The sequence below is a fragment of the Euphorbia lathyris genome, chromosome 3, assembly GCF_963576675.1.
Source record: "Euphorbia lathyris chromosome 3, ddEupLath1.1, whole genome shotgun sequence".
In the NCBI taxonomy this organism is placed as follows: Eukaryota; Viridiplantae; Streptophyta; class Magnoliopsida; order Malpighiales; family Euphorbiaceae; genus Euphorbia; species Euphorbia lathyris.
Window position 1 is genome coordinate 46,765,533 of NC_088912.1, and position 26,761 is coordinate 46,792,293.

Below are 26,761 nucleotides of genomic sequence, written 5' to 3' on the forward strand. Positions count from 1 at the left end.
CCATTTTGATTTTTTTACCATTGTTGTCCATTTTACATTTTTCTTCGTTTTTCTATATTTTTTTTCTTTACTTTAATTATAACAAAATGCTCATACATTGTACAATTTTCATTTATTTATTATTTCGACCAATTTTATTCAATTTCAGAAAAGAAAAAAAAAACCATGTCATGAGTACTTTCAAGTATAATTCATTGGAACTAAAAGTGTTTGTAAACTTGTTTTAACTCAAGTATTATTTCATGAAACATTGATTTATTTTTTCAATCACTTTTACTAGGCTTTACTCACTTTCATAGACTTTCACCCACTTCTAGTTACTTTAACCTGTGGGTGAAAGTAATATGTAATTGCATACAAATATTTTTAAATTACACAATTTGATTTTTTTTCCCGACCAATTTCATTCATTTTTACCAAAATTTTAGAGACTTTTACACAATTTTAGCCAATACCAGCCAATTTAAGGCATTTTTAAAACCAATTTTAGGCAATTTCACTTCCACATGATATATGCTATTTATATTTTATTGGTTTTTGGTAAATAAAGTGATTTGAAGAACACATATTTTAATTTCGTAGAGTTGTGTTGTTTATTTATTTGTTGTAAACGCAGTCAATTTCACCAAATTTCAATTACTTTTGCATGATATGTATTGTTTTTTTATTTGTTTTGATTAGTTTTAAACTCATGTAAACCGTATATCACTGCAAAACAACGACGTATTAAAACAAAAGGTGGTTTCGGTGAAGCTACGAAAGAGATTGAGCTGATTTGTTCTTCATCTTCCACTTTCATATCCACAAAGATCTTCATCTTTCCATACATAGTGTTACATTGAAATCACGAAATAAAGATAGATGGATTCAAGCATATGAGTATCAAGATCAAAGGAGGAGACAAAGAAGAAGCAAAAGCAAAACAAAACAATCATGGCTTTTAGAAGATGACACTGAAAAGAACGAACGAAAATACAGTTAAGTGTGGTATTGATGGAATTGGAATCAAGATCGATGTTTTGCGTTCTTGTTGAATCTGGTATTTTAGGAATGCGATTTTTAATTTTACGATATTTTACATATTTTAAACGTATTTAATACTTTAAGAATAAATTAATGGTTTTCTGATGTTTGTAGTAAAATTCTAAAAATTAATAGTTATAAATTGAATGATGAACTAAAAAAACAAACTTAAAATTGCAATTAAAATAGTCAGATAAATTTATTAAAAAAAATAGGTACACAAATGATATACCAAACATAAATTTTAAAGGGATAACATGCAAATTTGATTTTATCGTAAAACTTTAGCTTGCTCTTGTATATGCCTAACATTTCAAAACAATATCAATTTTATCAATACGTTAAACATATTAATTTAACTGCTATTTGATTAAAATATTTAATATTTAATGACCAAATGAATTTGTAGGCTTATTAAATCTAAGCCTTAAGATGTTTTGAATTTCCACCTTAAGATTCTAATAAGCCTCTATATCTAATGGTGAATGATCAAATAGTGCATGATCATTAAGGTCCATGTAATCAAAACCGTGCTAATACATTTATAAATAATAAAATACACGAAACTGTTTTTTTGAAGAAAAATACACGAAACTATTGTATAGATAAATTTAGGGTATTTAAATTTTTTAGGGATAAGGAGCAAATTTGCCCCTATGGTTTTAGTAGAGGAGCGAATTTACCCCTAACGTATGAAATAGACCAAATATACCCCTAACGTTTACATAAAGGATCAAATATGCCATTGTCTAACGGAATAATTTACCGTTAGTTGACTTGTTTATTGACCGCCACGTCAAATATTTTTAATCCCGATCGTACATGTCAGATATGACGTATATGTATCTGGACCGTTAAAAAAATATAATAAACATGTGCCACTTAAAACCCCCCATTTTTCTTTTCCCGCTCTTCTCTGCGTTCCCAGTCCTCCTGGATTTTTTATATTTCACCGTCTCTTCCATTGGGATCAAAGCTGATCTTCATCTCTGGTACTTTTTGTTCTTCTTTTTCTATCTTTTTCTATTTCCTATTGGTGCGCTTCTGGCCGTGTGTTTTTCCTCGTTATTTCTTTTGGCCTGCTTTCTTCTTCCTTCATGCGATCCTGACTTTTTCATTTTCATGATCGCTTTTCCTCTCCGCTTTCTATTTTCAATTTTCTTGACAGCATTCTTATTTCTTTGGCGATCAGGAATTTCTCCCCTTATTTCTTGGATCGTCGTTCTTCTTTCCATCGTTCATTAGTTTTAATTATCTAAATAAAGCTAATTTTTCTCTGTGGAAAGCATCACAAAAGGTAAGAATATTTTTCAGATTTTTTCTTTAAGACTGTATTTTTTTGGGATATCTCTGAATCTTTTAGCAGTTGTGGAAACCCATGATTTTTGTACAATTAACCTACAGTTCCATTACTTCAATTGGAAAAGTTTAAAGACAATGTGTATTTTAAGAAATATATGGTCTAGAGCCACTTTATTCCTCAATAATAAACTATAGTATATGCATAGATGCTTTGAATTTTTATGTATATGAATTTGTTAGGAAACATGTGATCCAAATGTTATTGATATCAATTTGGGTGTATTCCATAGATAATTAACTACATTATTGATATGAGTTTGGTCCTAAAGTTTAACGCATGCTAAAACATTTTTATGCATAATTACATTGTTGGGTTTATACAATGACTAATGTGTTATGATTTCTTTATTGATTATAATGTTAGGTTTATACAGTGATCTAAGTGTTCTGATTTCTTTATATCATATACAGCATGACCACACTTTGTGATTTGCATTTTCATTACGGTGGGAAATGGATATTAGTACCTAAAAAGGATTACGTGGGAGGCAAGGTTGAAATTGAAAAAAGGATCGATATTGATTATTTGTCTGTCAAAGATATAAGAGACAAGTATAAAACAGAATTTTCTTATAAAGATGATCATAAGTTGATGTATTTAGAGAGAGCCAAGTCTCTAGATGATGGATTAATTCCATTAGAGTTTGATAAGGACATATGCATGTTGATGTCCAATTTAATAGAATCTAGAGGTGGTGAAGTGCATATATATGCACTAGACGAAGATGACCTGCCATTATATTTTTCACCTAAATGTGCCGAAATTGTTGGGAATGAAGAGTTACTAGAAGAAGTAGTTCAAAAAACTCCAGGGTCTAGGATTAGAGAAAGTCGGGTTGGAGAGAACTTGGAAGAAGCAGTTCAAACAACTCAACCAAGGGAAGTTGGGGGCAGAGTCATACGACTGACAGGGGTTAATGAGGAAACCTCAAGGGAACAAATACATGAAGGTCCAGGTAGTTATGCACATGTAGTCCAAGAAGAAGAAAATGACAATGAAGATGATAATGGGGAAGATTATGAAGTAAGAGAAGAGGATTATGAAAGTGAAAGTGAAGAAATATCAAATTTAGACATGGAAGAGGAATGTTCTGAATCTGATGAACTAGGAGATGAAGAAGAAATGTTGAATTCAATAGATGAAAATGTAGAAGAATTCAGAAAAGAAAGGACAAACAGACATAAAAGCTATGTGGAATTATATGTTGGGCAAAGCTTTGCAAATTCTGCTGAATTTAGAATGGCAGTTTCTCATTATGCAGTTAGGGAAGGTGTTGCACTGAAGCTTATGAAAAGTGACAAGAAAAGGGTGAGATATAGGTGCAAGGCTACTTGCAATTTTGTGGTCTTGGCATCTAAGGATGGTCAAAGTGATGGATTAAGAATAAAGACTTTAATACCTAATCATACTTGTGACAGACAATATATGAACCCTAGGGCTACAACTGACTTTTTGGCTAACTATTTCAAGGAAACTATTAGAGGATCACCTGAGTGTAGTGTATCAGATATGATTGATCATGCTAAACAATACCTTAGTCTTGATGTGAAGTCATCAATGTGCAAAAGAGCAAAGAGGCTAATCATTGAAGAAATAAGTGGGGGCTATAAGGATGAATACTCATGTCTTGAGGCCTATCTGAATGAGCTCAGAATTAGTAATCCTGGTAGTTTTTTTGATCTTCAATTGTATCCCGAGGGCCTAAGACAAGGAAAAAGAATATTTTGGAGGGTGTTTGTATGCTTTCATGCATGCAAAACAGGTTGGTTAGAAGGCTGCAGACCTATTATTGGCCTTGATGGTTCTTTTCTTAAAGACATAGCAAAAGGTCAGTTGCTTGTAGCTATTGGTCATGATGCAATGGACCATTTTTTCCCAATTGCATGGGCTGTAGTAGACAAAGAGACAAAAAATAGTTGGGATTGGTTTATTGGGCACCTAAAACAACAACTTAATCTTGGAAATGGGTCAAATTTAACATTGATGTCAGATATGCAAAAGGTATGTACTTTTCTCTTATTAATGAAGCTTATATGTTTATATGTTCTCATATTTGTAGGCCAAATTTTATATTGTCAAGTTTGCTTTAGAATTATACTAAATATATATTTTGTGCTAAGGTTTATTTGAAAAATGCTCTATGTAAGTAATTTCTGATATAAGGTTAAGTTATTGTATATAAAGGTTTATTAGTCAAATGTAGTTTCAAGTGATTACCATTTAAATAAATTTGTATATAGAACTGGCAATATTTGATTAGCTTATTAGAGCTTCAACCATACTGAAACTTGAGACTTGAGAAGATGTTGACAAATGTGATAATGGTATTTTGGTTTAATTGATGTTTAAATTGTGAAGGGCCTGCTCCCCGCTGCTAGTGAACAATTGCCAATGTCAGAACATAGATGGTGTGCAAGGCATGTTCTTGCCAATTGGTCAACGAAGTTTCGAGGGAAAGAGATACAAAAGCATTTTTGGTCATGTGCTTGGAGTACGTTTGAAGAGGAGTTCAAAGATAATTTGAAGAAAATGGGATCGGTAAATAAAAAAGCAGCTGAACACCTATTAAAGTATCCTCCTCAACATTGGTGCAGGGCATTTTTTAGTACAAGATGTAAGGATCATATGGCGGATAACAACATGACAGAGAGTTTTAATAGTTGGATCCTTCTTCAACGGTCAAGACCAATACTGAGAATGTTGGAGGAACTTAGGGTGAAAGTAATGAAAAGGCTAATGACTTACGAGAAGATGATAGATTCTTGGACCACTGAATACTCCCCGAAAAGTTTGGATGTATATCATGCTAATAATGAGATATCTAGATTTTGTAGAATAGAATTCAATGGGGAGAAGGGGTATGAGGTGACAGAAGGGGTTGACAGACATTGTGTGGTCTTGGATGAAAAAAGATGCACTTGTAGAGAATGGCAATTGAGCGGTATACCATGCCCACATGCAGTTTGTGCTTTATACCATGCGAAAATTGATCCTATAACGGTAATAGACAAATTCTATCACAAGTCAATGTACCAGAGTACTTATAAGCACAAATTGCAACCTGTTCGAGGCAGAAGATTTTGGAGGTGTGATGATTTTGAGCCAATAGAACCCCCAAAAATTCAACGTATGCCAGGAAGGCCTAAGAAAAAAAGAACAAGAGAGCCAAATGAAGGAAGACAGTCTGGATCGCGTGGGAGCAGAATATCTAGAAAGGGTCAAATGCAAAGATGTCGAAATTGTGGAGGCTGTGGGCATAAAAGAATGAAGTGCCAGGTAAACTTTTATTTGTATTGTGTGGGATTCATTGATGGATACATGAATTTGGTTTGACATTCCTAAATAAGTATGCTTTTGAAATCCATTATTAAACTTTACAACTGCCCTTGAACTTATTTCTTTGTTTTTTCACAAAGATATTAGACATGTAAGGTTTAAAGTCTAAAGAGTTGATATATTAGATTAGTTTTTGTTACCAATATTAGTTTCATTTACTTAGTTGTTTTAATTGAAATTTTCATGATTAAATTATCACAGGGCAAGTCAATTTCTGAACAAAGTGCTGAGTTATTTGATGCAAACTCTGAAGCAATAATCAAGACATCAAATGCAACACAGCCATCAGTAAACAAAGGTAAAAGTGGATCAAGCAATCAACCAGTTTGGATCAAACCTAGGCAACGCCTTAGAGAAGTTGGATATGGATATTTGCATGATGACCATGATGGTAGTGTTATCTATAATGTAAGTAATTTAATCCTTTAATTTTTGGCCAGTTACATGTGTATTTCAGATTATTAGTTGATGAGTATTTCTTCTTAATTGATAGCCTGGTAATGTTGGTGAAACCGTTATCATTGAAGGCAATGTTGAACCATTTGATGAAGCACAAGATGTGATTTCCCATAATCCTGCTGTTGTTACATTTCCTATCCCAAGTGAAAGAGAAGCAAGGCAGAATAGGTTGAAACCCTTGTTTGATTCAGCATGTGGAACTAGACATATTCATTTCTCACAAAATGAACATGAAGTTGCTATGCCAACTGACTTACCATTCGAGCCTCCGAAGCTTCAGTGGAAAGGAAATAAAGCTATGACAACTCGTCAAATTGAAGCTGAAAGAGATAATGTAATTAGGAAAAGGCAAGAAAAAAGTTTATCCATAAATTAGTGCAATTGGTAGGTTGGTTGTAAATGTGTTAGTAAAATTTTTGACAGTTTGGTAGTAAATATATTGGTAAACTAGTTTTCTGTTGACAGATAAATTTTATCTTTTTAAAACTTAAGGTGCTCTGAATTTGAAAACATTTAATCTTGTGAATATTTATAAAGCAAGCATATCAATTTTCCAATAACGAAATTGTTTGTGCATCCGGTACGAGTGTTTCCAATTCAAGTTGTAAGCCGTACAAAATAAACATTCATAGATAATAGCCATGAAACCACTTTTCTTTCTTCTCTGCTTTCATTTCCTTATTCTTGCTTATTCTTCTTCTTCTTTAGTTATTAATGAGGAGGCCAAATGAGATGGAAATCTACTCTTCAATTTCATAATAATTCTGTCTTATCTTCATGGTCTCTATCTACTTCTCTTTGCAATTGGTCTGGAATTTCCTGCCATCATAAGACTGAATCTGATACCAATACCAGTCTTTCTGGTTATGGTTTAACAACTAAAGAAGAAGATGCAAGAAAAAGGAAATGAAAGGAAAGAAGAAAGTAAAGTAGCTTGTGTAAAAAGAGAGACAACATGGCTATAGTTATTAAGTTTGTGTGGTGATGAATGTATGCATTGAAAGATATTTATACACAAATGGATGGTATTAATTGATCACTTCTTTATGACTTAAGAGTCTTCTGTTAAGATGACGTTGCTGCTGATGTTTTTTGGTCCACTTTTCTTTTCATATTTAGCCAATTTGCTGTCCATATCATGGAATGCGAGGTTGAATTGCTATAGATTTAGCTAATGTGATAGTGTATATGTACACTGCATTTCCAAGACCTATCGTGCATAGAAATATTAAAGCTTCAAACGTTTTCCTGGATGGAAATTCTGCAGCCAAACTGTCTGATTTTTTCACTATGTGTGTCTATTCCTGAAGGCGAGACGTTTGTCGAGGATATTATGGCAGGGATTATATGAGTTATTGCGCCAAAATCATTGGCTACGGGTTGCTTTAACGAGAAGAACAATGTTTATAGCTTCGGAGTGTTGTTACTTGTGCTTTTAACCGGGCAAAGATCATTCGATAACTCTCGCATTGAAACTGGAGATGGGTTTTTTTCTTATGAACCGTGTGAAGAAGTATCTTCGAATGAATAGATTCAAGGAAATGTTTGATCCTTTTATTTTGGTAAGGCTGTCATAGAACAACAATTAGCTTTCTGTTCATTGATGTTTCTCTTTTTAATGTCACACTATATAAACCATATTAGTGGCAACAAATAAATCAATTGAATAAGAGATAATATTTTCCCAGAATTCACTTAAAGACTATGAGTGATGATGGATGTGGAAAAACAATAAAATATAAGCAAAGTTCATAATGAATAAGTGAAACTTGAGAATGGCCACTTATATTAATACATCACAAACAATATAAAAGTCAATAGAAAACTTTTAGTTTCATGGTAGTTGGTTAAAACACTAAAAAGAAAATTGTATTAATAAGATTTGAAGTGCACACCATCCATGATATTGAATTGCAATTTGCAAAGACATGAATATCGGTAAAGTAAGATACTAAACTTTCCAATTCTTATTCTCAACACAAATTCCAAATTCAATGTTTGGGTTACAAGGTTCTCATTGTAAAATATGTCTGCAAATAAAATCCATATCACCATAGGCAAGCTTAGCTGGTTAGATTTATTGAAGGCAATTCAATCGCTGAACGCTCCTATCTAAGAGTTTTCAATTTTCCCGGGGGAATTTGGTTTTTATGGAATTTGGCGCATGTAAAGGTTGCTGTTAAGGTTCGAAGAAGCTCGACTGCAAGGTACATAGTTACTCGACCAGAGGGGGTTTGGGGAACTTACTTTCCCAGAGGTTCGAAGATGCAGAACGCCTTCCAAAATCGCAATTTCCAGCCATAATGAGTTAAGGGGAGCCCACCCCTTTATCTCGACCATTAAAACCAACGAATCGACAATTAAACCCAACGAACTAACCATGTAAAGAAGAACGAAGATTGGAAGAACCAATGGCAGAAAAGTCAGGATCGCACGAAGGAAGAAGAAAGCAGGCCAAAAGAAATAATAGGAAAAACACACAGCCAGAAGCGCACCAATAGCAAATAGGAAAAGAAGAACAAAAAGTAGCAGAGATGAAGATCAACTTTGATCCCAATGGAAGAGACGGTGAAATATAAAAAATCCAGGAGGACCGGGAACGCAGAGAAGAGAAGAGCGGGAAAAGAAAAATTGGGGGTTTTAAGTGGCACATGTTTATTATATTTTTTTTAACGGTCCAGATACATACACGTCATATCTGACATGTACGATCAGGATTAAAAATATTTGACGTGGCGGTCAATAAACAAGTCAACTAACGGTAAATTATTCCGTTATCTTTTTCCGTTAGACAAGGGCATATTTAATCCTTTATGTAAACGTTAGGGGTATATTTGGTCTATTTCATACGTTAGGGATAAATTCGCTCCTCTACTAAAACCATAGGGGCAAATTTGCTCCTTATCCCAATTTTTTAAGATAAGCATTGAAGCAACTGGTAGTCGTTTTAATTGTTAGGCATGGATAAACTTTAAGTTGGTTGAAAACATTAATAGTAATTCTTTTTAAACCTTTTCCACATTCAAAAATCTTTTTGACTGCAATAGCTAAAAGAAAAACGTTCCACCTTACCAATAAATTCTATCACCTCCACTGCCACATACCACCTCCGTCACCAGTCAACCGATCATTATGCTCTCGCCGCCATAATCACCGCCGTCATCACCACCGCTTTGCTGTCCTTCCTCCCCTGACTCCGTAATGGGCAGCACCGGTGAACCGAGCAAACCAAATTCTCTTTACGACTACTCTTCTCCATCAGACCCTCTTCTATCTAAACCCCCCTTCCCACCTCTTCCCCCTCCTTCTTCAATTGAAGAAGCTTCCCACCCTGATCCAGATGAATCCGACCCAACTCAGTACTTACAGATCTCTTACAATTATGGTCCTAGACCCTTCAAAGACCTTCCTTTTCTTATTCTCTTTGTTCTCTTTGTTCTTTCTACTTTCGCTTTTGGAATCTTCTCTGTTTTCCATAGCAATTCTAATTACTCCAATCTTTCTTCTTATGTTTATGACTCCAACTCAACTTCTTGCGTCCAAGCTTCGGTTTCTATGTCAACTGATGGATTTGCACATTCCAATTTGTATTTATACTTGCTGAGTTCGTCCAATTCTAGTTTTTGGGAGGCTTCAATATGGAGCATTGTAATAACTTTGATTTTGAGTGCACCCATGTGCTTCGTGTTGCTTTTGTTACTCAAGCATTACACCAAGCAGATTGTGTACATCTCGCTCCCTTTCTTTATTCTCATTCCCACCTTTTTCAATGTCTATTGGTTCGTTGCTTGCACACTTAAATCTTCTTGCAGCGACGCCTTGCCTATGGTTTATAGGATTTTGGTTCTGCTTTTCGTGTTCCTGGTGATTGGAATTATTTTGTGGATTTTTGTGGCTAATTGGCATCGAATTGAGTTGACTGTGAGGATACTTGGGGTTGCATCTGATGCACTTTCTAAGAATTTGGGATTATTTGTGGCTTTGCCGTTGCTGACTGTTTGTTTATTAGCTTATTATGCTCCAATTGTGGGTTTTTTGGTGTATGCAAAGCAGAATGGGAAAATTGCAACAAAGAAATCAAGTGGAGGAGGCTACACTTGTGTTTGGAAACAGGATAGCTGGGTACCTGCTTACTATACCTTGGCGATTCTTACAATGCTATGGTCTTTGACTACGATGATTGAAACTCAGGTTTATGTGATCAGCGGGACTATTGCTCAGTGGTACTTCTCCAAGGACCATTCAGCTCCTAAGCGTGGCATTAGAAGAACCTTGAGGTGTTTTTCAGCTGCTGCATATTTTTACTTGCTTATGTTTTCTCCTAAGAAATTTTAGTTTTCTCAAACATTACATTTAATGCACTTTTTGATCGGTTTTCATGGAATTTCAAATTCTACATTTAGATTAATTTTTATGCTCCTTTAGATACCATGATAAACAGTGATGAGATATTATCTAGAGGATGAGTGAATCAATTGCTGTGTCTATTCCTGACAAAGTATTAAAGGAGTTCTAGATGTTGGTAGACTTGGGGCAAATGGATTGCCCTAATACATCAACAAAAGAGAATATAGACAAATTTGGCTAACGTCAACTTAAGTTTGCTAGGTACATTTAAGTGCAGTTTCTCATTGCTGCCACAGGGGATAATATGCTTAGGCGTCCTGTCACGGGGAGGGGCATGTTATTGTTCACAAATTCCTTAGTGTATATATGTATATATTGTTTATGGAGCTATGCAGCTTGATGAGGGCCTGGATGCGTATGAATGTTAGTGGTCAATATGAGTGATACCCAGAATTTCTACTGCATTACAGATATTATACATATGACATTGGCAATGAATGATAAATTTTATATTTCCAACTGGCTGGTGCTTATGTTTGGGGTTTTGTTGCATTTTCAACCTCCTAAATTAGCTATCTGAGTATAGACCTCTTGCATACTGCTGCGAGTCCTTTTATTTTTTAGAGCGATCTGAACTTTAATTCTTTTCTTGTCACCAATATATATATATAAAATCATTTGACACCTTTTTCCTGCTTGATACCAACACTCCTGACACTTTTCTTAGCGAAAAACAATCATTACAGTACAGTTATATGTGTGCTGTGATTGCAGAAATGCATTTGGTCCCTCCTCTGGCACTATATGCCTATCTGGATTACTCATTTGTGTTGTTCGTGTGGTGCGTGCTGCTGTTGATAGTGCAAGACAAGAGGGTGTTCGTGGAATGGTGAACTTTGTACTTAGGTGTTGTGTCAACACATTACTGACGACAATAGATTTTCTTAACAAGTTCACTATCAACTTCGCAGCAATCACCGGTGAAGGCTACTGCACTTCTTCGAGGATGACATATGAGCTATTAAAACGCAATCTTCTCTCTGCTGTTTTTGTTGAAACTGTCTCCAGTCGTTTGTTGGCTGGAATTGCATTTGTCTTCTCAGCAATATATGCAATTGTGGTGAGTGTATATTTCTATGTAACAGAAACTGATCATTTATGATATTCGCTTTTGATTTGTACAATCCATTCTATTTCTCAGATCTAATTCCGGGTTGTAATGCCTGAAGTTGGAAAAAGGGAAATTTAAGGGAGCTAGTTACCTGTATCTTGCATATTACAGTTATTGTTTGGATAACTGAGTAAACACTTTATATCTATTTAAGGTATTCCTTTTTGATGAAAATGTTCTGATATTATGTTTTTGCATAAACAGGTTTGGGCCATCTTGAAGGGTGTAAGCAAGCTGGGAGTTGATTCATATATTGTGGCTGTTCTTACATGGGTGGTGTTGATTGTGGTTCTGAGTTTCTTCATCCATGTGCTGGACGATGTGATCGACACAATTTACATCTGTTATGCTATAGATAGAGATAGAGGGGAAGTGTTTAAAGCAGATGTTCATGATGTTTATGTTAACCTACCCATCAGTAGAAACCATAGAGTGCCGATTGTTCCGAGAAGTGGTGTTGTATAATAGAAATTGTTGACCTGTGTCATTTGTCCTTAATTTGTATGTGACTAGCAGTGGATGAGTTGTGCATATCTTGAATTTTTTGATGCATTGTACAATTATGAGGCGTGTTCAATAAAGAGAGCTGAAATTTCAGGCAACTTACTGATTGAATATGTTCTGCTAAAAAGCATCATCAGTTTCTCCTAAGTTTGCTTAATATCTCAACCAAGTTGGGAATTGTTCTTTTTTATTCTTCAGTCTTGTGTTTTCTTAAGTTATTGTATGGATGAAGCTTAAGTGTAGCTCGGATGTTAGCATATAATGAAAACTGATTTGCTTGTATATGTGGACTCCTGGTGCTTACTGTGTGAGCAGTTCTTCGCCGCAGTTTAATATAACTGATCTGAAATGGAATTCGGATGGAAGCTGTCTTCTCCTCAAGGACAAGGAGTTATTCTGCTGCGCTGCTGTGCCCCTGTTGCCAGAATCGAGTGAGTATAGATACGATGATTAAAGCATTTTTGTCTAGCTGTATCACAGATGGCTTATAATTAGTGAAATGAGAATGTAAAAGGGCACCTGTGCTCAGCCAAGCAGTTGTGACTTACTGCAACATGTTGAAATGGGAGCTTCTGCTTGGTGCTGTGTAGATTCAATTGACAGTTTTTGTTATGTTGTGAAATTATTTTGCATGGTGGCATTTTCTCCCTTGAGTATCTGAAAGCTATATTGAGTAGGTTCTAGACTAACTGCATCAGTATATAAGTTTAAATTAGCATTTAAGTTTCTGTGTAGCTTAATTGAATTGAAATTTCTGATACAACCGCAAACTTTTCAACAGAATAGTCCTGTTTCTTATGGGCTATACGATTGCTTTGTGGAAAAAATTGAAAGATGAAACTACTTTCAATGCACTGTATCGGCATTCAGCAGTTTCGAATTATGTCCAATATGTTTGAGAATTGCTGGTTATGGGGCTAGGGGCGGCCTTAGTTTGGGATGGTAATTTTGGGCTGTCGTGTCAAGTTTGTTTTATATTATAATTTATATATGATATAAATACAAAAAAGTTTGTTTTATATTATAATTTATATATGATATAAATACAAAAAAAAAAGAAAGATAATTGTGTCAATTCGTGTTGTGTAAGTCAGATTGTTTCTGTAAATTGTGTTATTATGTTAGAAATTGTACCTCTAGCCGAGTTAAAAAGAAAAGAAAAGAAAAACTATGGGAAACGACATTTACGCCATCAGTACATAGATGGGATCAAATCAAATCCCAGAGAGGCATTCATTCGTTAGATGGGATCAAATCAAATCTAGTAGTTGGGTTTTTACAGTTGTTGTCTGTGCCAATGTTTTTTGGGCAATTGTGAAAGTGAGGAACTGAACATTGAGCTGTAAGAGCCTCAAGTCGCTAGAGATCTCGAGTTATTAATCGGACCTAATGACAAAAAAAAAAGTGAAAATTGAGATGCTATTGCCCAATTAGAGTACTAGAGCAAGCAAAGACAACTCGGTCATATCTTAGTTATTGTGCTGCTCTACTTATACCAAACCATCATTGAAGAGATGCTTTCGGCTTCAAGTTTTACATCAAACGCAGAGGAACCTTTTGCTGCACTGACCATTTTTGTCATATCAACACATCTTCATCAACATTCAACAGGGAAAATGCCTGTTTCTTCCATTGTGTTTCACATATAGGTGTCAAAACTGGTTATGGTGTCATAATTGTCGGGAAGCAGCACATTTGAGATGGAAACAAGCATCAGAAACTTACCTTGGTCAAACTCAAACCTGGTATGTAGATTATGTTGTCCCATATATAAAACCTGCCGGAATGAAAACTAAAAGGGGGCTTACATAGGATGAGATGATGAGTCGATTTACTTACCTTTCATTTAGATTTATTTTATTGAAATTGCTTAGATGTTGAAATTGGGGGGTGAGATGAACATGACAGCTGCAATTCAAATTGCTTAACTAACTCTTAAACATCTTCAAAACAAAATTCAACATCAGAGAATAATTGTTTTTGCTGCAAGGTAAATTGACTGTTAGTTTATGATTCGCTCTTTCATTTTCTTTAACATCTTAAGTTTTTCTTGCTTTCTTCGTGTTCATAGTCCTGTCAAATATGATAAAAAGACGCTGGAGCTCATTGGCAAGAAATTGAAAAAGAATAGTGTAGCTCTCGATATTGTTGACTTTGGTGAAGAAGATGGTGAAAAGACAGAAGTTGGAGGCGCTCCTTGCTGCTGTCAAAAATAATGAAAGTAGCCACAGTTCACATTCCTCCTGGTCCAAATGCTTTGTCTGATGTGCTTATCAGATGTGATATATCATCTGAATTTTTATTTTCTTTTAAGATTTGGGCAGCAGTAACACTTGTGTAGATATCATTGAAGGAAGTTCTTGTTTGATTTACAATTTTGCTTATAAAAGATGAATAGAATTGGCTGATTGATTGGCATAAGTGTGGACTAGAAGGGTTTTTTTTTATTGTTATAGTGAAGTTGATGGAAGAGTTGTTCAAGCCTAGATGGAAGAGTTGTTCAGGCCTCGGATTGCTTCCGGTATTTAGGATCTATTATCCAAACGGATGGAGAAGTAGATGGAGATGTTGCTCATAGGATTAAAGCTGGTTGGTCGAAGTGGAAGAGTGTTACGGGTTTCCTTTGTGATCCCGGCATGCCTAATAGATTGAAGGGAAAATTCTACCGGATGGCAATTAGACCAGCATTGTTATATGGTACGGAGTGTTGGGCAGTGAAACACTGCCACATCCATAAGATGTCGGTGGCGGAGATGCGTATGTTGAGATGGATGTGTGGTCACACGAGAAAGGACCGGGTGCGTAATGAAATAATTAGGACAAAAGTAGGGGTCACATCTATTGAGAATAAAATGAGAGAAAACCGACTAAGGTGGTTTGGCCATGTGAGACGTAGAGCGCTTGATGCGCCGGTTAGGAGAACCGAAGAGTGGCAAAGGGATGTAGTGGTGAGGGGTAGGGGAAGACCTAAGCAAACTTGGAGGAGGGTGATCGAGAGTGATATGAGTTTATTGGGAATTGAGGAAAATATGGTAGTGGATAGGACGGAGTGGAGGGAGCGAATCTGTATCGCTGACACGACTTGATTTTCACGGTTTTATATGATGGTTCATGTTAGCCGACCCCGAATCATTTCGGGACTAAGGCTTTGTTGTTGTTGTTGTTGTATAGTGAAGTTGATATTCTGGAAAATTTCCATTGTGAGTGATTGGTAGTTTTATTCCTGTGCAGCACACCTGTATTCAATGGTGAAGCAGGAGGAAGTGATTTTGCTGCATCAGCAGTTTCTGCAGCATGTGGGGTTGGGGGGTGATTTTGAGTTTGGTGTAGATCCCAACTTAGATCCCGAGCTGGTTCTTGCCCTCAGAGTTTCCATGGAAGAGGAGAGAGCAAGACAAGAAGCGGCTGCCAAGAGAGCTGCTGAAAAAATGGTTAACAATGCTGACGATGAAGCTGCTGAAGAAACTGGGAATAGTGCTGCTCCGATGGTTGGTATTTTTTAATTGCAATACTTGGCATTGCTTTGTTTTGTACTTGTATATTTTGAAGGATGCTTGTGCTCAGCTAAGTGTTTACATAATTTTGAAGGCATCGTTTTACTTCTGCTGTGCGTGATGTTGATATGTCTGAGACAACTCATGAGGATCAGGAGTTGGCTATTGGTAGGTTTCTTCCATTTTATTCAAGCGCTACATCACGCTCCTCTGTGTGTGTGTGTTGAGTTTCCTCCAAGGCTTGTCCTAAATTCTCTGGAAAAGGCTACCTGCGTGGAAAATGTTACACTACTTGATTAGGATATACGTGCACTCGTATTTTCAGCTTCAATTTTTTGTGGCAATTTGTAATCAAGTCAAAGGGTTTAGTAAGTTACTTTCGACTTTATGGCAAGTAAGAATTGGGGATAATATCTAGTGTAGGCTAATAGTTATGTTATGCTAAATAATTCAGCATGGAAACATATGTCTGACTGCTTCCTGTTTGTGGGAATGGTGAAACTAAGTCCCTAGAACTCTGCACCTGAATGCATTTGCCAATTTTCCTTGTACTATTTTTGTAAATACGATCGAAATGAAAAAGAAAGGTCTGGGTTCTACTGTCTTGCCTGTCATATTTTTTCTGCTGAATTCCCAGTCAATTTCATCATAGTTTGCCCAAGTGATGGTGAAAATGGTATCCAAAGTTTATAAATCTTGCCAAGCTGTAGTCCAAACTTAAAACTTGTCAAGGCTGTTCTGTTTTATAATATTGAGCAAGTAATAATACCTCTCTTTTGTGATTTGCTGGTATGTGGCTTGTGCAGCTCTTTAAATGTCCATGCAAGATGCTGCAAAGGAGGGATCAAATCAATCAGATATGAGCAAAGTGCTGGAGGATCAGTCTTTTATGTCATCTGTATGTATTCTCCTACTTTTCTGATAAATAATTGACCAGTCTCCAATCATGTATGATTAATCTCCTGACAAATCTATTTTTTTTTGTCACAGCTTGCAGGAGTTGATCCTAATGATCCTCCAGTAAGCGATCTGCTTGCATTTTTTGAACTACAGTGTAGATTGCTTCGAGGACAGAGTTATGATTACACTTGCATTTTTGGTATATATTTAATGATGTTTTTGTTTACCAATTATAACCAGTCTGAAGAAAAGAAGCAAGCAAATGATGAAAAGTGAAGTTGGTTGTGACATTGCTGAAATCATGTAAGCAAAAGCATTGAAATGAAATGAGTATCTGTTTTGGCATGATGAAGCCTTAGCTTGGTGAGCAAGGCTTAGGTTGGACTCGAAGATTATGACCCTTAAAACGGATATAAAAGGAAACTTTGGCTGAACAAGTGTTTTATTTAGTCATTCTTTTTATGATTTTAGGGTACGTTTGGTAAGACGTAATGAGTCTTGTAATGGAATGCTCGTTACATTAAAAACTCATTACTATGTTTGGATGCAATTTATAATTTTATTGGAATGTAATGAAAATTCTATGACTTAAATTTTCTTCCATAAGTTTTGTAATCAGGATTTCTAAAGAAATCCATATGAATTCCCAAATTACATTCGACTATGTAATCATGATTCCTTCGATCTAACATTTTTATTTACTCCATTCTTACATCATATTATTATTAATATCCAATTATTACTATTATTATGAGTATTTTTACACCCTATTCCTATAAATATATAGAATTATAGGGATAAGCTGCAAAAATATCCCTAACATTTACGACAAGGAGCAATTGTACCCCTAACGTTGACAAATTGTGTCAATTGGAGAAATTATTCATCAAGTTGTCTATCGGTCATGAATCTTGTCATCTACACTTCACATGTGCGTCATTTTATCACTTATTAGTAACAGATCACAAACATATGATTAAACATGATTTTTTTTCAAAATAAAAAATATCCTGTCTTTTTACAAGTGGGATAAAAAAAATTCAAATATTTCACCGAATTTAAAAACTATTAATTTTCAATTCTATTATTAAATCACAAAAAATATGAAATCTTTTTTTACAATCATCTTACGTGCAATTGATGCAGAATAATTAACAAAATATCTGTGTTGGGTAAAATTGTTCATGTCTGTAAATGTTAAAAATGTATTTTTACACCTTATTCCATATTTATAAGAGTATATAGAAATTTATGATTATACATAGCAAACAAACATGGTAATGTAATGGTAATTCCATTACATCAATTGTAAAATTTTACTAACCAAACATGGTAATGTAATGCTTATTCCATTCCATTACATTACAACCTTAATTACATTATAATTTTTATTACATTACATTGCATTAGAGCGTACCAAACGGACCCTTAGGTCCCGTTTGGTATGCTGTAATGCAATATGTAATATAATCAATGTTGTAATATAATCAAAGTTGTAATGCAATGTAATGTAATAGTGATTCCTTTACAATGTTTGGTTGGCGAATTTAAAAAAAAAAACAATTGGTGAAATGTAATTACTATTTCAATACTTATTTTTGTTTCGTTAAATGTAGTTAGAAACTTAAATTATTCTCCAATTCTCACATGCATGGAAACATAATCGATGTATGATGGTTAAGAACTTGTTAGTTTTTGTTCGTTGTTCCCGTTTTCATATTTTTTTTTATATTTTTTGCATTTTTCATGTTTTTCACGTTTTTAGTTTTTCACATTTTTTCATTTCCGCATTTTTACCATCTTTCGCGTTTTTTCTCATTTTTTCGTTTTTCATGTTTCATGTTTTTCTCGTTTTTCACATTTTTTCATTTTTTATGTTTTCTTGTTTCCGTGTTTTTCCGTTTTCACATTTTCCCCATTCTTTGCATTTTTATGTTTTTCTCATTTTATGCTTTACCGTTTAATAAGAATGGTGGATAATTCATATATATATATATATATATATATATATATATATATATATATATATATATATATATATATATATATATATATTATGGCTAGTCATAATGAGAATTCATGTCTAATTTGTGTGTAATCCCCAATACATAAATTTGTAAAGAAAAATTGAGTGGTGTAATTGTGATTCCATTACAATAAAATAATATAACGAATCCAAACATGGTAATGATCATCCATTCCATTATAATGTTCATTACAGCGTACCAAACGGACCTTAATGCATTTTAATCTTTGAGTGTCAGTTGAATTGTGCCTTAGTATTCTTGATCAAGTCATACGTATATTTGAGCATGATTATGATATATTGTGTTGTACTAATATTTACTAAAAGAAAGATGGGAATAGTAATAATGTGTTAGATGAAGATGCTTTTCCATGCAATTAGACAAACAGAAGAAGGAAGTAGTTTTATTCCTTTCTTTAATTTCTAACATGTCTTCTCCTACCAATCCATATCATTTGCTAATCTCCATTATTATTATTATTATTATTATTATTATTATTATTATTATTATTAGTATACTAACAAATGATCCTAATACAAACATGAGTTTAAGATTTACCTCTAGTAGAGCAAAACCCACTCATAAGATAAACAACGAAAGAATAGAATCAACCATAATCTCGTATATCACTGGTCACGTATCACCCACGCGGATATTAGTCACGAGGTGAGAACGGTTGATCCATGAACTAAAGCGAACGTTAGAGACAGAGAGATAGGGTGGCGCAGGAGGAGGGAGAGTCGTATAAGAATTGTTTATTCACTCGGATCAGCTCTATTTAGCCTTGTGATTAAGGTTAAATAGCTATCTATTTATAGCTTAGGTTTAGCTTATAAAATTTTAATCCTAATCCTCAATCTTTTTTTATGGGTTTGGCCTGAGTCCATTTCGGATGAGTTTTTTTATTCAGCCATAATCTGAATAAATCATAACATCTTAATCTTAATCTCATCCATACATAAACATATCCAATCCCTATCTTAATATCATCCATACTACAACAATTAGTTCGTACGGCCTACATACTATCGAGAGCTCTAGTGCTATATACTCGTCGGAACATATATCTACTCGATGTGCATGTATCAAACTTAGGACTGTATACTCATTGGAGATATATAATCTTTATATTTAAACATGGACCGTCCCAGGTGTATGCTTTATCCTAGATTCCACATCACATCCACTGTAATAACATTGATCTCTATAATTTCACAAATAGGTACATGTATATAAGTGTCTGGATAGTGAAATATACAAACTCTTAAGATTTGAACTTAATTAATATCTTTCCCTCTTATTTTATCATTTCCATCATAGTCTAGCTCACTTATCCAGTCGGGTTCTTTTTTGTTGGAATTATCACATCAACCTAAAGATGACCTTTCCAAGATAGCCACATCAGACTATACTTCTAGAATAAGTTAAGGGTCTTTAAGGATAAGGAAGGTCGAGAATCATGATTTCACCATGTCAGTCTGACATTAGGAAAAAGGCAAGATCACTTCTTTTCCATCTTGTGGATGGCAAAGCACACATGGTATGAAACATGTGTTATGGTGTTCAATTCTTTCTTGGAAAGAGGAGCACATCTCGTATTTTAACACCATACAGAAACATAGGTTCAGATGTACTCAAACATCTAATTTAGTTAACTACATATAGTGGTTACTTCCGGCTATATAGATAGAAGGCTTTAAGTTGTCTCAAACTCACCTTTCAGATTACACTTAATCTGTTTCATACACTTGTAGTGTATGCGATCATCTTGCACCATGATGAAATTTCTTTCATACCTTCTGCAAGGCGGCTTTATTATTGAATATGCTCTCGAATTGTTCAAAAACAGCCCCATCCTTCTATTTGTCACCATGTGACAAAACAAGGGTAAACGCTTGTGTGAGTGAGCTCATTTTCTATCTTACATGCATTGTATCATATAACAATGAACATTAACAAAAAAAATATTTGCACTTGTGTATTGTAAAAATTCATGAAACCTTTATTAATAAATCATGTTCATAAAAATACATGAAAAACAGAAGTATGCCTAGATCCTACGCAATCCTTGGGGATCTAACATGTTTTGTATAAACATTTGTTTTGACAGGTTTGATAAGGGGATCCGTAACCATATCATGAGTTGACACATACTTCATACTAACTTCTTTCCATGCAATTAAGTCCATGATGAAGCGGTAATTAATCTCTATATACTTTGACTTGCTATGGTATCTTTGATTATTAGCGAAAGTAATAACAGATTGACTATCAATGTTAACTACGACCGAAGTATTAGACGTAGTAACATTTAATGGTTTAGGAACCTATTCAACCAAACTGCTTTTTATACCGTTGATGAGTACAATACATACTCGACTTCCATGGTGGATAAAGCTACACATGTCTGTTTCTTGCAACTCTATAAAATGGCATCATTCTTAAGCAAGAATATGTAGCCTGGCATGGACTTCCTTTCGTCTAAATCTCTTGCCCAATCAACATCTGTGTATCCTCTCAGATTGAGATCTTTGCCTGGTAGCACAGAGAATAGTTTGCAGTTGCTTTAAAATATCTCAATATCCTTTTAACAATTGTTTAATGTGCCTATCTTGGACTAGATTGATATCTTACCATCCTAATGACATGACATGTATTGAGTCGTGTATACAACAAGTGACGTTAGACTACCAACTTCACTGGTGTAAAGAACGTTTTTCATTTTTTTTTCTTCTTGTATTTATGGACACATATTGGTACTGATGGTGTCCTTATCATCGGGCTATCTACAGGCTTACAACCGCACATACTGAATAGATCAATGATTTTGTTGACATAAGTCTCATGAGATGGAGCCAACATGTTCTTCAAACGATCTCTTGAAATCTTAACTCCAAGAATATATGCGGCTTCACCCATATCTTTCATCTCAAAACTCGTACTTAGCCAAGCTTTGATCTGGTTCACAAAACCAATTTCATTTCCTGCTATCAAGATGTCATAAACATATAATGATAGAATGATACATTTTCTATCTAAGTGTTTATTATAGACGCAAGGGTCTTCTTCAATCAACTTGAAGTCATTCGAGATCATCTTATTATGAAATCGAATATACCATTGTCTAGAAGACTGTTTAAGGCCAGAAATTGATTTATTCAACTTACAAACCTTTTGTTGACATCCTTGTATGATAAAACCCACAGGTTGTTCCATGTAGATTTCTTCGTACAGTTCTGCATTGAGAAAAGTAGTCTTCATATCCATCTGATGTAGCTCTAGGTCTAAACTTGCTACTATAGCTAAGATTAACCTGATAGATGTAAACCTTGCAACATGTACGTCTTCTCAAAGTCTATCCCTTCCTATTATGTATAGCCTTTAGCGACAAGGCAAGCTTTGTATCTTTCGATACTGTTGTCAGCCTTTCACTTCACTTTGAGAACCCACTTGCTCCCAATAGTTTTTCTTTCCTTTAGTAGATTAACCAGTTCCCAAACTTGGTTGGATCGCATAGAGGCCATTTCCTCTTGAATCGTTGTAATCAATTTTCTTTTTATGGACAAGAGAGAGTCTCTTTGACATTTCTAGGCTCCGTTTCGTCGTTTAGAGTTACTAAAAGAGCCATGCCTTCGATACTGAATCATCGACGTTTGAATTTTTCCCTTTTAGTACGACGCATTTCTGAGTCCTGATAGCTGTATCCCATATATTCATCGTAACCCGGAAACTTTCTCTTAGACTTTGTGTCATATTCTCATCTGAGTCAGGAATCATGCTCCCACTTAAATTAGGATCTATCTCATTCGAAACGTTTTGAGGTTCAAGATAAAGTTCTTGTACTTGATCATGGTCTTGAACCATTGGATCAAGTCCTTCCTCAAAATTCCTCCCACTCGAATAGATCCATTTGAATCAAGTTCCTCATATAAAGTTAGATCATGGTCTACTTGCCCCAGTTTTGGGAATTCGTTCTCTAAAAATACAACGTCTCGTGAATCTGTTTATGTCACATAGCCTTTATCGTTTTCTCTAACTAGAACATATGCTTTTGATATGTTTGGGTATCTTATGAAGATACATTTCTCGGCTCTTGGATGAAGTTTACCAAACTTGCTTGAGGTATAGTGCGCGAAAGTGGTGTAACCCCACGGGTTTGCAACCTGTTCGTAACTTATATGGAGTTGAAGTGACATATTTAGAGGAAACTCTGTTTAGGACATATGTAGCTGTCAGCAAACATCTCCCAATAGGTAGATTTTCTTCATCCATCATAGATCTAACCATACCGAGAAGAGTACGATTTCTTCTCTCGGCAACACCGTTTTATTGCGGAGTGTATGGAATAGATAATTGGTGTTCTATTCCCTTTTCATCACATAAAACTTTAAACTCATTTCAGAGGTACTCCTGGCCATAATTAGTTCTTAAAGCTTTTATCTTTCTGTCTAACCGGTTCTCAACAAGGTTTATAACCTTTCTGAAATAGCTTAAAGCTTCAGACTTGTGAGACATTAAGTAGATATGATCATACCTGGTATAGTCATCTATGAAAGTGATGAAGTAGTAGGCACTATGCCTAGCCCTCATGCACGTTCACAGGACACCATACATTTGAATGAATTAATAGTAAAGGAAATTCTACACTTGTACATGTTCCAAATGGTTTTCTATGCAATTTTTCTTTAAGACATGATTCACATGGTGGTAATTCAACTTTAATTAAACTATCTAGTAAATCTTGTTTGGCCAACCGACTCATCGATCTTGACCAATATGTTTAACCTAGCATGTCATAAAGTAACATCTTTAGCATTCATAGAAGAGGAAGAAGATTTAAGGGAAATTTTCCAAAATAACATCTAAAATTGTTAACCCATTCGAATTGTACTTTTCAATCAGTTGAGTTTCTTCTTCCTTTTTCAAGCAAGGTTAAGATTACATTCACGAGGCTTAATAGTAATAATAACTATTTTTAGAACTTATCTATCTAGATAGATTGGATTGCGGAGACTAAAAACTCCATTTGACGAATGGGATGGGGTATCATGTGTGATGTTATAGAAGAAGGGATACAAAATAGCACATCCGAGATATGCATAATTGAGGAGGTAGCAACTTGGTAAGAATTGATTTAAGATCCAAATGGAATGGTTACATTAAGAAGAAGCCATGACATGAGTGAGGGCCACCACCAACATGTCTCCTCTTTCACCTCCATTCTTTTGCTTCGGGTGTTTATTGTTTGTCCTCTTCTATCTATCTATTTTAATGAGTAGTATATGCATGTTAGTTATAAGTATATACTACTATTACGCATTAATTCCAATGGGATCGATCACAATTAACAAGTAGCTAGGCAGACAAATTTGTGGATAATATCAAATCTTCAACCCTCTATGCATGCAGCACATTCTTTTCATGCTAATCATCATTGTGCATTCATACATACCAATAAATAATCAAATCTAATTTGGTCAACCAACCTACCTCACAAAACTAATTCACTAGTCGAATAATACGCATCATTTCTGATTTGGGTTTTTTTAGATAAATTCTAATGATGATCACTAGAGTTTTTTGTTTTTCCGAAAGAATGAATTAGAGTTAGAGATTGGGTTATTAAATTTGATTTTCTTTTAAATTAATTTTTTAAAACTTTATCTTTTGTATTTTAATAAAGTTATTTTTATTGAATTGCAATAAGTATAATTGACACATTAAAATTCACTTACTTTTATGTATCATGTGATACTAAAAAAATAAAAAATACAATTTTCTACCGCTAGATAGTAGTTACAAGTAGTTCAATTAAGAAATGTTATGTTATATGTAAAACTTAGTCCATTCCTCGTGAATGAATATCAAATCACTAGAGCCAGCTCTTGGGAGAGCCACTTAGAGATTCCAAATAAAAAATACGGATTATAATAATTTTTGAAATCCTAATTGTTAGAAATTATGTTTACAAATAATTATTATCCACATCTGAATATAATAATAATCATATATAGAAAATAAGAAATTAATCAATTAAAATAGAAAAAGAAATCGACAAGAATAACATACATTGTTTTTTTTTAATTACCGTCTCTTAACAACAATGAAACAATAAATCTTAACATACATGCTTGAAGAAAGAGATCATGTATTGTACTAAAACTTGAAGAAAGGTTACAGTAGTGTTGAAGAAGAAGATGAAGTCGTAAAGACTCTTCATCTAAAATCCTTAATACAGAGAAGGGAAAGAGAAAGTAAAAATCAATAATCTAATCTACTCCTAAAGCCCCTATTTATAGTGACAATCCTTACATCATACATGGACTGTTTACACAATTACAATTACATCCCTATACTATTACAACAGATAATAGAATCATTAGTAAACAGTTTACTACATATAGAACAATAAGATAATACAAGAGAATAATTAATCAGTGGATTAATTATATATGTTAACATCCCCCCTCAAGCTGGAAGATGAACATTAATGACTCCTAATCTCTGTAACTGAAATTTAAAAGCGGGTGTGTGTAGTGGTTTAGTGAAGAAATCGGCTAATTGTTCATTTGATCTAACCGGAAGCAGGTGAATCTTTCCAGCTTGCACTTGCTGTCTAACATAATGACAGTCTAATTCAATGTGTTTCGTTCTTTCATGAAACACACTGTTTTTAGCAATATGAATAGCAGATATGTTATCACAGAATAACGTGGGAGGATGTAATTCTAGCATATGCAGGTCTTTTAACAGATATTGAAGCCATTGGACCTCGCCACAAGTAAGAGACATTGCTCTATATTCGGCTTCCGACGAGGATTTGCTTATGGTTTGTTGCTTTTTTGATTTCCAGGATATGAGAGACTTTCCTATGGCAATTAGCCCAGTCGGAATCAGTATAAGCTTTTATGTGAATGTCAGAATCTGCATAAAGCATGATGCCTTGGGCGGGATTACCTTTCAAGTACCTGAGTACCCTATGTGCTGCGACTAAATGTAGGTCAGTAGGCTTATCTAAATTCTGTGAAAGTTGTTGCACAGCATAGCTAAGATCAGGCCTAGTGTTAGTGAGCTATAGAAGCTTCCCTACAAGTCTTCTGTAGGGGGTAATGTCCTTTAGCAGGGGTGATTGAGAAAAGTCTATTTTTGTCATTGACATGGGCGTGGAGCACGGTTTGCATTCTAAAAAACCAAACTCAGCAAGCATGTCAAGGACATACTTCCTTTGGCATAAGTGTATACCATTAGAAGTCCTAAAGACCTCAATACCTAGGATATATTTGAGTTTTCCTAGATCCTTAATGGTAAATTCTCTATCTAAAAAAGCTTTAACCTCCCTTATTTCATCATAATTATCACTGGCGAGAATCAGATCATCAACATAAACGGTAATAGCGATAAAACTATTATTTTTCTTTCTAATAAACAGCGAAGGGTCAGCCATAGACTTAATAAAACCTATAGATCGTAAGGCGGTGGTAAGTTTTATATTCCATTGCCTACTGGCCTGTTTAAGCCCATATAACGATCTAGTCAGTCTACAACTAGGATTGGGGACATCGGTGGAAACACCAGGAGGTAATTTCATGTAAATTTCCTCCTCAAGATCCCCGTGTAGAAACGCGTTGTTGATGTCTAGCTGTTCTAAATGCCACCCTTTGATGGCAGCGCACGCTACAAGGACTCTAACAGTAGTCAACTTAGCAACAGGTGAGAAAGTGTCAATAAAATCGACCCCCTCTTATTGAGTGAAGCCCTTAGCAACCAACCTAGCCTTATACCTATCTATAGTCCCATCACTTTTCCTTTTTATCCTAAAAGTCCATTTACAATCGACTTCCTCCTTACCCTCAGGTTTAGAACATATCTCCCAAGTTTTGTTTTTATTTAAGGCATTTAGCTCTTCTTGCATAGCCTGCTGCCATTCGGGGTGAACAGCAGCTTGCTTGTAAGTTCTGGGTTCTTCATTTATCATAAGAGCCAATGAATAATTCTTTTGAGGTTGAGATAGTCTATCATATGAAATAACTTTTGAGAGAGGGTGGTAAGTGGTACTTTCAATAGGAGTGGTAGAGAGACCCTGAGCAATGGCATAATGATAATCCCTCAGATATTCAGGTTGCTTAGTCGTTCTATT

The 26,761-nt window shown here is 34.8% G+C and overlaps 1 protein-coding gene and 1 long non-coding RNA gene across 3 annotated transcripts; both read left to right on the forward strand.

The window, feature by feature from the left end:
* The first annotated feature begins 9,190 nt into the window (after positions 1-9,190).
* LOC136222307 (uncharacterized) lies at positions 9,191-12,301 on the forward strand. The gene is made up of 3 exons (XM_066009929.1): positions 9,191-10,458; positions 11,303-11,648; positions 11,904-12,301. The coding sequence occupies exons 1-3, from the start codon at positions 9,383-9,385 to the stop codon at positions 12,162-12,164; spliced, it is 1,683 nt and encodes a 560-aa protein (XP_065866001.1). The 5' UTR covers positions 9,191-9,382; the 3' UTR covers positions 12,165-12,301.
* Positions 12,302-13,389: 1,088 nt separating this feature from the next.
* Positions 13,390-17,211, forward strand: LOC136222308 (uncharacterized). Of its 2 annotated transcripts, XR_010685593.1 has the most exons (5): positions 13,390-13,948; positions 15,435-15,691; positions 15,792-15,865; positions 16,504-16,595; positions 16,688-17,211. It is a non-coding gene; the product is annotated as an uncharacterized lncRNA (long non-coding RNA). The 2 variants fall into 2 exon arrangements; XR_010685592.1 differs by having other exon boundaries at positions 13,390-15,691.
* Positions 17,212-26,761: the final 9,550 nt, after the last annotated feature.

Bases quoted from the DNA above. Each gene is read 5' to 3' on its own strand.
- LOC136222307 (XM_066009929.1), top strand. From the start codon at position 9,383: ATGGGCAGCACCGGTGAACCGAGCAAACCAAATTCTCTTTACGACTAC. The intron at 10,459-11,302 runs GTGTTTTTCAGC...CTGTGATTGCAG, and splicing joins GGCATTAGAAGAACCTTGAG to AAATGCATTTGGTCCCTCCT. The intron at 11,649-11,903 runs GTGAGTGTATAT...TTGCATAAACAG, and splicing joins CAGCAATATATGCAATTGTG to GTTTGGGCCATCTTGAAGGG.